The sequence below is a fragment of the Miscanthus floridulus genome, chromosome 3, assembly GCF_019320115.1.
Source record: "Miscanthus floridulus cultivar M001 chromosome 3, ASM1932011v1, whole genome shotgun sequence".
NCBI classification, from domain to species: domain Eukaryota; kingdom Viridiplantae; phylum Streptophyta; class Magnoliopsida; order Poales; family Poaceae; genus Miscanthus; species Miscanthus floridulus.
In genome coordinates, this window is record NC_089582.1 from 106,931,971 (window position 1) to 106,944,391 (window position 12,421).

Here is a 12,421-nt window from a genome sequence, read left to right on the forward strand (position 1 = left end):
GTAGATGACATCGTGGTTAAATCCAAACGGGCTAACCAGCTCATAGCCGACCTAGAGCAGACTTTCATGAAACTCCAAGCAAACAGCATCAAACTCAACCCCGAGAAATGCGTTTTTGGGGTCCCGAGGGGTATGCTGCTAGGTTTTATCGTCTTCGAGCGCGGTATCAAAGCCAACACGGAGAAGATCTCGACCATCATGAGGATGGGCCCGATTCAGAACATAAAGGGGGTACAACGAGTTACATTGTGCCTCGCCGCGCTCAGCCGCTTTATCTCGTGCCTCGGCGAATGAGGTCTCCCCCTCTATCGGCTTCTAAAGAAACCCAACCATTTCGAATGGACGCCCGAGGCCTAGGAGGCACTTGACAAGGTCAAGTAGCTCCTCACAAAGGCCTCGATCCTGGTCCCCTCGACCGATGGGGAACCACTTCTGCTCTACATTGCGGCCATCACGCAAGTGGTCAGCGCCGCCCTGGTGGTAGAGCAGGAAGAAGGACACGCCCTCAAAGTACAGCGTCCCGTGTACTTCATTAGCGAGGTCTTGTCCAACTCCAAGACTCGCTACCCCTAAATATAGAAACTCCTATATATCGTCCTTATCGCTAAGAGGAAGTTGAGTCACTACTTTGAGTCGCACCCGATGACGGTCGTGACGTCCTTCCCTCTCGATGAGTTCATCCAAAACCTAGATGCCATAGGAAGAATCATGAAGTGGGCACTTGAGCTAATGGGTCAGGACATTTCATATGTCCCTCAGACAGCCATCAAGTCTCAAGTGCTGGCCAATTTTGTTGCAGAATGGACCAAGATCCAAATGCCGCCAGCAGCCCTCGACTAAGAGTACTAGACGATGTACTTCGATGGATCGCTGATGAAGAAAGGCGCCAGCGTGGGGCTGGTCTTTGTTTCGCTCCTCGGGGTATGCATTAGGTACATGGTTCGTATCTATTTCCCCACCTCCAACAATGTGGCTAAGTATGAGGCACTCATCAATGGCATATGCATTGCCATTGAGTTGGGCATCCGACGGCTTGATGTTCAAGGCGACACCTAGCTGGTCATCTACCAAGTCATGAAGGAGTTAAGCTACCACAACGCCAAGATGGTTGCGTATTGTAGAGAAGTCCGCCAGCTAGAGGACAAGTTTGACGGTCTTGAGCTCAATCACATCCTAAGGTGGCTCAATGAAGCAGCCAACGCGTTAGCAAAGATGGCATCCGGCCGAGAGCCAGTGCTAATGAGCATCTTCGCTAGCGATCAGTACAAGCCCTCGGTCCTCTATGAGGAGCCAAAATAGACTAGTGATGGGCCGCCTGCCCTGGGCTCGGGGGCTAACCAACCGTTGGCTCCTTCTGACCCTGAAGTCATGGAGCTTGACTGAGATCCAGCGGTAGAGCCCGACCATCTAGCCGACTGGAGGATGCCTTACCTCGACTACCTCCTCCATGAGGCGCTAACAATGGACAAAATAGAGGATCGGTGGCTCGCACATCGTGGCAAGTCCTTCATCGTTATTGAGGGTGAGCTCTATAAGCGAAGCCACGCTGGGATCCTACAGCGCTGCATCCCCATTGAACAAGGGAAGCAGTTGCTGAGACATATCCATGGTGGGGTCTACAGGCACCATGTCGCACCTAAGACCCTAGTCGAAAATACACTCCGATAGGGCTTCTACTAGACGACCACACTAGCCATTGTTGAACAGATTGTGCGCACCTACGAAGAGAGTCAATAATACACTCGGCAGACCCACCTACCAGCCCAAGCACTCCAAATGATCCCCATCACGTGGCCATTCGCAGTCTAGGGGCTCGATATGGTCGAACCTCTCAAGAGAGCGCCCGAGGGCTATATGCTCTTGCTTGTCGCCATAAACAAGTTTAAGAAGTAGATAGAGGCTCGATCGATCTACGTGATCAAATCCGAGCAAGCCGTGTTGTTCTTCCTTGACATTGTCCATCGCTTTAGAGTCCCAAACTCCATTATCACAGACAACGGCACATAGTTCACCAGGAAAAGTTCCTCCGATTCTACGATGAATACCACATCCGCGTCGATTAGGCCGCCGTGGCGCACCCCCACATGAACGGACAGGTCGAACGCGTGAATGGCATGGTTCTACAAGGCCTCAAGCCTAGGATCTTCAACTGGTTGAACAAGTTTGGCTGACGATGGGTCATGGAGCTCCCTGTAGTGCTCTGGAGCTTGGGGACGACCCCCAGCCAGGCGACTAGCTACACACCCTTCTTCATGGTCTACGGTTTCGAGGCAGACCACCCGACCGACCTCGACTATGGAGAGCCGAGGATTAGAGCGTACAACGACAGGGAGCCAAGGCGTCCCTTGAGGATGCCATGGATCAGCTCGATGAAGCAAGCGACGTTGCCCTCCTCCGCTTGGCCAAGTACCAGCAAGCGTTGTGTCAGTACCATAGCCATCAGGTGCGGGGTCAGTCCTTCAACATCGGGGACCTGGTGCTCTACCTCGTCCAGAGCAATAAGAGCCGTCACAAGCTCTCTTCGTCGTGGGAGGGACCATACGTCGTTGTAGAGGTGCTCTGACTAGGCACCTACAAGCTCAAGACCATCGACGGCGAGGTCCTCATCAATGCCTAGAACATCGAGCAGCTACGTCGCTTTTACCCCTAATATATGCGTACGCTTATCAAAATTAAGAATAACGTTTCTGAAATGAAAAACACTTTCTCTTATTAATTTCACTATCGTCTCATCGATCTTTAGTGACACCTGACCCTAGCAACGGAAAGGGGTCGGGCCTCACTCAGGGGCTGATAAGAGCATACCTATTCCAAAAACAATTGCTATGCCCTACCCTTTCTCACGTTAAGATCAAGAAACAAGGGTTGCGGAAACAAACGTTGAGTAAAACTGGTCGGACTGCAAGAAACCTATGCCTCAGTGGCTATGGCAGTTTTGCTCACCAGCGTGATCAGAGTTTTTTGCCCGCACCTCAAGCTTTACAGCCTTAACAACGGAAAGGGTTAGAACGTATTAACCTTTTTATACATAAAAAGAGAGAAGAGCCAAAAGTCTATTCGACCATAACAAAAGTTAAGAACTTATCCACTTATTACAAGTTCGCCGCCTGACCTATCTAACAAACAAATTCTTCGATGGATGATCTCATCCTCTATCTTGGCAGATAAGTCCTATGCCAGAGGGGCCACCTCCTTCTTGATGTCCTCCAGCTAAGCGTCAGAGTAGACGGGCGTGAAGCCTTGGCTCATCGTCGCTAGATCGATGTTCTCATAGTGAGAACGAGCGATCGTAAACGATCAGTGAATACCGAAGCGAAGCGCGTCCCTCGCGATCTCACGCACTTGATTCATAATTTGGATGGCGCGAACCACGTACGAGCCCATCTCCGCCTCCAGGGCCAATTCAATGTCATCGAAGACCAGCTAGATGGTGATGCGCATGGCATTGTGCTCGTCGCTCTCCTTCAGGAGGGAAGCCTTCACCTCGTCGAGCTCCTTCTCCAGGCCACGACTCTTCATCACCTCCGCCCCAAGCTTGTCGTCGAGACCTATCCAAGTCACACACTAACTGTGTCAAAAGGCCTACCATGGATTCTAGGGACGGAGACAACAAGGGAAACCGGAGGCTTATAGTCCACACCCGCTCGAAGCCTGCGCACCTCGTTGCGCCGCCGAGTCACCTCGGCCTCCAGGCACCGGACCTCTTCCTAGCGCTGCTCGCATTGCCGGGTCACCTTGGGCTCCAGGTGCCTCCTAGCGTATGGGCTACACCAAGGGTCCGTCGGTGCCATCCGCATCGGAGCTGGAGGCCTTTGATAAGATCTTCGACGGCAACTTGACTGCGTCCAGCGTCGAAACACTAGACGCGCTCTTCCCGGATGGTGGAAAGGGCTTGTCTAGGCAGCCGCGAAGGCGCAAAGCCACCTCCTAGGTCGTACTGTTGCGTTGCTTTTGGTTATTTTTCATTTATGTAATATCGGAACTAGATGTCTTTTGCTAGGATGGTCCAGCTACGGCTGTTTTAGGTCGACCTCATTCGGCGCTCCATAGAAGCGCGTTGTTGTATGTTTAAACTATTCTACTTAATATAATGATACACAAATCTTTTGAGTATTCGAGAAAAAAACACTCCTTATTGTATTCTAAAACCTAAATTCTATATCACTATCTATCTACAATAATTATGGGAACAAGATCCAAACAGGAGCTCAATATCGCAATAGATACATTACTGGTTTTGTGAGAATTTTTTTATCTTTTTTTTTTCTAAGCACGTATCGTGATAGTTAATTTGGAGGGTCTGTTGGAAGATAGCTTAGGTACTAATAAAGGCTATTTTATATTATCGTTCATAGTGATAGACATAAGTAATTTAAATATAAATTTAGTGGGTTATTTTAAATGATATTTTTTAATGACAGGAATGGGTAATTTAGATACAAATGTAGAACGTTTTCTTATTGTCTTATGTAATGAAATAGGAGGGTAATTTCTAGGTGGTTATTTTCAATTATCCTTCATAATAGCATATGCGACTAATTTAGATACTAATTTAAGGGTTAGTTTATATATATTATATATTATAATGACAATGGTGGGTAATTAAAAAAACAATATAAATCCAATGATTATTAGTAGTGTATGATTAGAGTTTATCAAATTAAAGGCCAGAAGTTTTCGATGTTTGTGAGATTTTTCCTGATAAGTTTTATTTTAAACTTTGTTAGAATCATTCACTTAGTAATATTAAGATACTTTTAGATTAAGCTTTTGATATTGTAAATGTTATTGCTCTTCTTTAATGAAACTTAGAGCATACTCAGGAGTTTGGTCCAGTTTACTTGCTAAACTAATACTCGTAGATCTAGCAAGTTAACATAAAAATAGCAATATTAAATTTTGTCCTTCTTCAAAAGTCTCCTAAAATAGTTTTCTAAATTATTTTGTATTCGGAAGCATGAACTATTTCTAACCAACCAAACGCATTTTAATAGTTTTTTTTGTCTATTCCCGCTTTCTCATTTGGAATCATTATTTTCTTAGTTTACTCATGTGTTCAATTTACTTGATCTAGTGAGAAAACCGCCAAAGGGGGCAGCTACGAAGTTTCTCTCTACGGAAACTTATGAGTTAGAGCGGATATTTGATAACTTTTTTATTTTTAAAGAGCTCTTTTATCGAACTGATGGATGACAATTTTCTCATTTTTACTAAAATATCAAAATAGGTAGTTGTTTTTATAAAACTCCTAGACATGCTTTTAGGTCGTAAAATCTAACCGATGATGTTTGTCTGGATTCCCTCCTCTAAGCTTTACAACTCTAAAAAATTTAAAGCACTTTAGCTCAATTTTAAGGTCTAAAGTCCTAATATCAAGTGGGTTAAAGTTTAGAGCTCTTAAATTTAGAAGAGGTGATCCACAAGTTATATATGGTAACAGAGTTGGTAAAAAGAGTGGTGATTACTATTACCCAAGATAAACGCGGTTTGTTTGATAAGTGAAGCCGAAGGGTAATTGCCACTTCAAATTACCACAACTCGTCGTATATATACGACGCCGCCGGTCGCGATAACTATGCAACCCGAGACCAATTCCCACCACCAAAGGAAACCTGCGCGCCGCCATCACCGACGCCACCGCCGGCGCAGTCCCGATTCCCGCACACGCCTCTCTCCTTACCCCCGACCCAATCAAAGCCACCGCCGAATCGCCTTAATCTGGCTGCGGTGGCTGGAGCGCGCCTTGGTGCCGTCCAGCCACACCTCGGAGCTCACGGGGAATCTTTAATGGCGTCGGAATCGCATCGCCAGCCATAGGAGCCTGACTGACTGAGGTGCCGACTGCCAACTGCCGAGGCGATCACTTGTCAACCCTCCGCTCCCCTTTTTTGGGCGCATTGTCTTGCTCTGATGCATACGGCACCGGAGATGAACGGCCGGGCTCGGAGGCCGGCGGCGGCCCGCTGCTCGAAAGCGACCCCGAAGAGCGACAGCAGAGTATGTGCTTCGTCAATCTCTCTCAGTTCTTTGCATGCTGTTTCTAGAGAAATTGGAAGTTCGTAGCTTTCGTTGAATTGCGCGTCCAGGAGGTGACAATACCAATTTCTTTCTGACTTCCTCGATCGTCGGCAATTTGCTGCGGTGTCCATATTTTGTACGATGACTTAATTAATGTTGCCAGAGTACAACGATGAACTCATGAACAGTGTCATCTAGTGTTCTTGCGAGCAAAGAATGGTTGGTGACCTGGTGGCGTTTATGACAAGATGTCGACGCGGGTTGTTTGGCCTCTGCCCTCTGGGCTCTGCATAGTTGCCTTTGAGAGCTACTCACACTGAGATGGAGTAGTATCTCTTCAATGCCCCTGATTCCCTGAGCCCCATTTTTTCTTTAGTTTCCCTTTAAGCTTTATCTTTCAGAGCAGAGGAATCTGCGCTTTGCTTCCGTTAGTAACCTTCTTCTTTCTCAGCTCAATGAGGCACCTCTTTTCTCTTTTAATGATTGCGCTTGCGTTCAGGTGATGGAGAAGGATCCGAGGAAGGCCGCGACGCCGGTGAAGGGACCGGCCAACGCGGGCACCAGGGTCACCATGAACAGAATTCAGTCGAGGAGAGAGCGGAAGCTCGCGCTGCAGCAAGATGTGCTTGAATTCTATATGCCTAGCTCAATTTGTCGGATTCAGTTGCTTCCCGTAGCACGTTCTGATGCTTCGCGGTGCTGAATTCCAGGTGGATAAGCTCAAGAAGAAGCTGCGCCACGAGGAGAACGTCCACCGTGCTCTGGAGCGGGCGTTCACGCGGCCGCTGGGCGCCCTGCCTCGCCTGCCGCCGTATCTGCCGTCTCAGGTTAGGACCTCAACCGCATTCTGTCGTTGTGCCTTGAATTGTGCTGAATACCTTGCTCTGAATTGTACGGCGAAGACGCTAGCTCTTCTCGCGGAGGTAGCGGTGCTGGAGGAGGAGGTCGTCCGGCTGGAGGAGCAGGTGGTGAATTTCCAGCAAGGGATCTACCAGGAGGCGATCATCTTCTCCTCCGCCAAGAACTCCCAGCTCCCCGGCGGCGAAGTTCCCGTGCCGGCGCAGCTCACACCGTCGAACCCGGTGCTGAATTCCGAGGCCTCACCGACGACAGTAAACCAAGGTTCAGACCATCCTCCTCCCAACGCTCGTCCATCGCCGCACAACGGCGTGGCCAATGGCAAGCAAACGCCAAGAAAGCCGGTCAACGCTACCTCGACGTCGCCGAGCCAGGATGACCGGTCCGGGGCAGGGAAGGAGAACCAGTCGTGCAGCAACACGTCGGGCACGAGCAGCCGCCAGACACCGACGTTGCAGCAGAAGACGGCCAACAAGTCCAGGGCGACGCCGCCTGACAGACGCAGCAGGGCTACTCCTGCTCAGCAGGTAAACTAAAAACAGCAGAGGCATTCTGTTTCTTAGTACTGTGATCCAGAGTTGCCAGCCACTGTTAATTGATCAGCGTGCAGATGCTCTTTGCATCGTCCATGCAGACAAACACTGCTGCGCCTGACCGTAAAAGGCCTGCTGCTGGAAGCAACTCTGACAAAGTGACGACGTCCCACGACGACTCGAGCTCAAGCGTGCCGAACAAACTGTCGGAGGAGCTGCTCCGGTGCCTGCTGACCATCTTCTCGCGGATGGGCTCGGCCGGCGGCGGCGGACAAGGACAAGGAGGAGACGAGGATCAGCAGGCGCCGTCCCCGTCGGTGTCCGGCTCCAGCGAGAGCTCGGGGTCGGAGGACGCGTACCCGCAGGACCCCTACGGCATCCAGGAGCTGGGCGCCAGGGACATCGGGCCCTACAAGCGGTTCCACGTGGTCGACGCCGCGTCCTTCGACCCCAATGCGCTGGCCGGCGACGGCGATGGCGACACGCCCCTCGTCCGGAGACTGAAGTGAGTGAGTTCTCGATTCGTATTATCGCAGCTGATAATTTCGGCACCAGCTCAATTATTGCAAAAGCTAGATTCGGCTGCCTGGCGAGTGGGTGGCGGTTTGACTTGAACGCGCGTATGCTGATCGGGGAGATGGCGCTGGCTCGCCTGTCCGGCTGTCCGCACTGGCAAATCTGCAGGGCCCTGTTGCGGAGGCTGTCGTCGGTTGACCTGGCTGTGGCGGGGCTCTCCCATCAGCAGAAGCTGGCGTTCTGGATCAACATCTACAATTCATGCATGATGAACGTAAGCTGCCACAACACTCAGTTGTCGTCACCTTGAATCTCTGATCCCTGAATTCTCTCTTGGGCATCTTTCCGTTATCGGGAAGTTACATTTCGGTGACTGACTGATTAATTTGCTCACCACCTTATCAGAGTTCGCTTTAATTGGATCTACTCATTGCGTGATGGATGGGTTTTTAAAAAAGCAAAAATTCGCAATTTGGTTTGCCATAAAGCAACTATAGCCTGGATATGTAGTACTACTAGTTCTGGGATGCGTGTTCTTTAAGCCTGAAGTCTGGCATGTCTGTACACTGACCGTGGGCAGCTCGATCGGTCGATCGCCATTAAACTTTTGCATAAAGAAATGCTTCATGTCCCCCCTAACCATTAGCAGGCGCCTAATTAACTCTTCTTTTTGAGGGAGCTCTAATCAACTCTTCTAATGCTGCCGCTGCTGAGCATGCATGACCGAACTCAGATCTTTGCACTACGCCGACGAGTGGCACGCACGGTCCATGCTTGATCTGAATTTAATTTTTACACTGTACTACTCTGTCCTGCAGGCGTTCCTGGAGCAAGGGATACCTACCACCCCGCAAATGCTCGTGGCGATGATGCCCAAGGTTAGTTGCCGGCACAACTGAGCCCTTCCAGATACGCGCGCGTACGCGACGAGAGCGATCACTGACAAGTATGTGTGTTTGCCTTGATGTTTCAGGCCACCGTAAGCGTTGGTGGACGCACGCACAGCGCCATGTCCATCGAGCATTTCATCCTCAGGCTGCCCTACAGCGCCAAGCAGGTGAGGCCCTGTCTGTCGCGCTCGATCGATACAGCCATGCATGGATCGAGTGGTTAGTTTAGTTGGACACGTACACGTACTAGTGCCCTGCGCCGCTGAACATACGACTCGTGTGGCTGAATCGAGCAGGTGAATCGGGAAGAAGGGGCGTTCGGGCTGGAGTGGCCTGAGCCCCTCGTCACCTTCGCGCTCTCCTGCGGCAGCTGGTCCTCTCCTGCGGTAGGTTCTTTGCATGGTCTAGCCTGCAACGGAACACGCGTAACGATGCCGTGCTAAGCTTGGTCATGCATCCCTGCATGCAGGTGAGGGTGTACACGGCGGCGCGGGTGGAGGAGGAGCTGGAGGCGGCGAAGCGGGAGTACCAGCAGGCGGCCGTCGGCGTGTCGACGCCGGGGAAGCTGGCGGTCCCGAAGCTCCTGCACTGGTACCTGCTGGACTTCGCCAAGGACGTGGACGCGCTCATGGACTGGGTCTGCCTGCAGCTCCCGCCCGAGCTGCGGCACAAGGCGATGCGGGTCGTGGTGGACGGCCGGCGCCGCGCGGGCGCCGAGCCCGGCCGCATCCAGGTCCTCCCGTACGAGTTCAGGTTCAGGTACCTGTTGGCCTCATGACGCGTAGGAGTAGTGCCGTGCCATGCCATCACGGCGCACTCAAGGTGGTTTGTGCACAGGTTTTGCAATAAAAGGATAGACCGCTGTGCTGCGATTCAGTTTTAGCCTTTTGTATGTAACGGAAAGAACACAATTGGAGATCGATATAATAGTGCTTGTGCTCGCAAGGAACATTTTACTGTGACTGACTGACTCACTGTGCTCCATGCATCCACAGTCTACAAGCAGGGTTGGCAGGCTTCTGGTGCCGAAAAGCGGAAAAGACACGCCAGCCACTGCACGCTGTCTCTGTCACTGATGATTAACCTGGACCTGCAGCTTTTACCTTTTACCTTCCATCCCGGTCTGTCTCAGCACTGATGATTGAAGAACCCAACGGTAAAATCTTACCCACGCCCCCACGCCGATACGAGACGGACCAGTCCAGGAGGAGGTAAAGCAGGCCCACCGTGCACGGTGCACCACACCACAATGGCAGCTGCTGGCTGGAGTGACCACCATACTGCATGCTTAGTGGCTGCAGAACTCGTGATCTCGCCGTTGTTAGACGACGACAGTCGACAGAGAAGCGTCTCCGTCGTGATACGTACTACGGTACGTAGCCCCGGATCCATGGGGGGCCACCGTCTAATAGTAGGAAGAAATGACAGGCCTTCTGTTGCCTTGTACGTAAAGGCTGACAGAGTGGCGGGCCGGTGTTGTCCCCTCCGAGTCACTCACTCACTCACCGCGATCACTGCTCACTCCGAGTCAAGCACCGCACTGGCGTCTCTCAAGCAACCAAGCTCGCTCGTCTCGTACTGTACGTGCCTCCAAGGATCCCCTTCTGCTCCCACGCGCGTGCCTTTCCCCGCGATCGCACGATCCAGACGCCATGCGCCGGTGGTGCGCCGTAGCTGTCGCCTGTCAAGCACGCACGGGCAGGCACAGCCTAGCGCCCGCTCAAATCTGTGAGACCAAGACCGAGACCGAGACCTTCGCTTGCTTGCGTTTTCAGACCTGCCAGGCGCTGAATCCCGCGCGCGGGCGCTGAATCGTCGCTGCAGCCTGCAGCGGCCGCCGTTGTCGCGTTGGGGGATTGGAGTGGTTGGAGCGTCGTCTTGCGCAGTGGGGGTGCTGGACTGCTGGTGCTGCAGTGCGTGTGCCCGCGTGGTCAGACTTTTAGGTCCAGCAGCATGATTGCCCGGTGTCTTAAGCGCCCAACTAACTGCATACTCCTTGATCCGGTCCTCTCTCCTACTACTGCTCGCTCGGCCGGTTCCTCCCAGGAAAAAAAAAAACTTCGAGAAAAAACAGTCCGGGTCTCGGAGATGGACGGGATCTTCGTGTCCGTGCGTGCACCGTGCATCTGTGACTGGACTGTGAGTGACCTACTAGGACGGCGCTGGCAGGCCGGCTGGATGGTTGTCATCCCGTAGTCCCCCCACCTCCCAAGAGGAGCTAGCTCATTTTGCTTTTGGAAAGACAAAAGGGGCCATGGGGATTATTATGTGTGTGTCCTGTAGTGATGGACCGGAATCCTGGAAGAAGAACTGTGGACCGGTCGATCGATCCCGGGCGTGGCAATCAAATCGGGATCGTGTCGCTTTGTACTGCCTATCATTAGCCCTAGCAGGCTACCTAGCAGCTAGGTGCTTTCGATCAAGCAAAAAAGCGCTTCCGTTTCAGTGACATTTTTTGCTTTAACCCTATAAATTGTCCATCCCAAGGAGCAAGGAAACCATATACTATAAAACTACTCCCACCATCTCATCGTAAATTAACTTCTACAATTGTCTCGACTGTAAAATATATAACATCAAATTATTATCACTAGTTACATCATAAAATATAGTTCCATAATGCACTTATTTAGTGTCATATATGATATTACTCTTTCTTATAAATTTAGTCAAATTTAAAATGGTTCGACTTAGGATGACTCTAGGAACTGACTTATTTTGTGACAGAGGTGCAGTTTAAGCCAACGACCAACAAAAGAGGCCGAAAAAAGACTTCATGTTAATTCTCACAGGATTTGATAAGAGAAAAGAATCTAAATTCAGAAAATAAAACTCACAATAATCATATATAACTGGCTTCTAATTTGGTTAACTCTAACCATCACCAATAAAAACAACAGGATGTCAATAGATCATCGAAAATTTGGAACATCACCCTTTCATCGCCACCTTACCGATGTACCCATGTGCAGAAGCGGAACCAGGCCAGCAGGGGTGAAACTTTGTTAAATATTCCTATTAAATTTGTTAATTTACAGCATAAAACGCGACAATTCATCTATTTTTAATCATAATATTGTGAAAATGCGACAATTCATATATTTTTCGTTATGAATACGAACTACACATGTAAAATCACTAAAAAGGTTGTTGAAATATACACTTATGTGTGTCATCATATTTGTCCGGTCTCCCTTAATCAAAGTTATTGGTTCCGCCACTGCCCGTGTGTCATCACCAGCTCTAGAATTCACCCATGGCTTTGCACCCATCAATCACTCAATGCCGCCGGCATCAACCGTGTTAGCAATCCCCTTGCTGTTTAGCACGTCTCTTGACTAGATTTGTCGGTGTTCTAGATGATCATGCCAATCCTCGTCTCCTTAATGGCTTTTCTCGGAAGGCGTTTGTGGGTATTTTCGGCGAAGAATGTGTCAAATTGATCACATCGACCTGTTGGTCAACCTTATCATCTAAATCTATATTTTTTTTGCATATTTAGGTTGTGTGCGACATCGGACGATCTAGCCCTTGCTAGAGTATGGGTCGAATTTAGAATCAACACAACTGAATAACAATCTAAACTGGGTTTCCTAATAATTCTCT

At 50.1% G+C, this 12,421-nt stretch overlaps 1 protein-coding gene across 4 annotated transcripts; it reads left to right on the forward strand.

The window, feature by feature from the left end:
• Positions 1-5,580: 5,580 nt before the first annotated feature.
• LOC136546379 (uncharacterized) lies at positions 5,581-9,771 on the forward strand. Of its 4 annotated transcripts, none has more exons than XM_066538358.1 (10): positions 5,581-5,997; positions 6,518-6,640; positions 6,729-6,845; positions 6,921-7,403; positions 7,487-7,914; positions 7,986-8,199; positions 8,744-8,803; positions 8,899-8,982; positions 9,112-9,201; positions 9,285-9,771. In XM_066538358.1, the coding sequence occupies exons 1-10, from the start codon at positions 5,911-5,913 to the stop codon at positions 9,591-9,593; spliced, it is 1,995 nt and encodes a 664-aa protein (XP_066394455.1). In that variant the 5' UTR covers positions 5,581-5,910; the 3' UTR covers positions 9,594-9,771. The 4 variants fall into 4 exon arrangements, with proteins under 4 accessions (XP_066394455.1, XP_066394457.1, XP_066394456.1 ...); XM_066538360.1 differs by having other exon boundaries at positions 8,094-8,199; XM_066538359.1 differs by having other exon boundaries at positions 7,511-7,914.
• Positions 9,772-12,421: the final 2,650 nt, after the last annotated feature.

Bases quoted from the DNA above. Each gene is read 5' to 3' on its own strand.
- LOC136546379 (XM_066538358.1), top strand. From the start codon at position 5,911: ATGCATACGGCACCGGAGATGAACGGCCGGGCTCGGAGGCCGGCGGCG. The intron at 6,641-6,728 runs GTGCTTGAATTC...GCTGAATTCCAG, and splicing joins AGCTCGCGCTGCAGCAAGAT to GTGGATAAGCTCAAGAAGAA. The intron at 6,846-6,920 runs GTTAGGACCTCA...TGTACGGCGAAG, and splicing joins CGCCGTATCTGCCGTCTCAG to ACGCTAGCTCTTCTCGCGGA.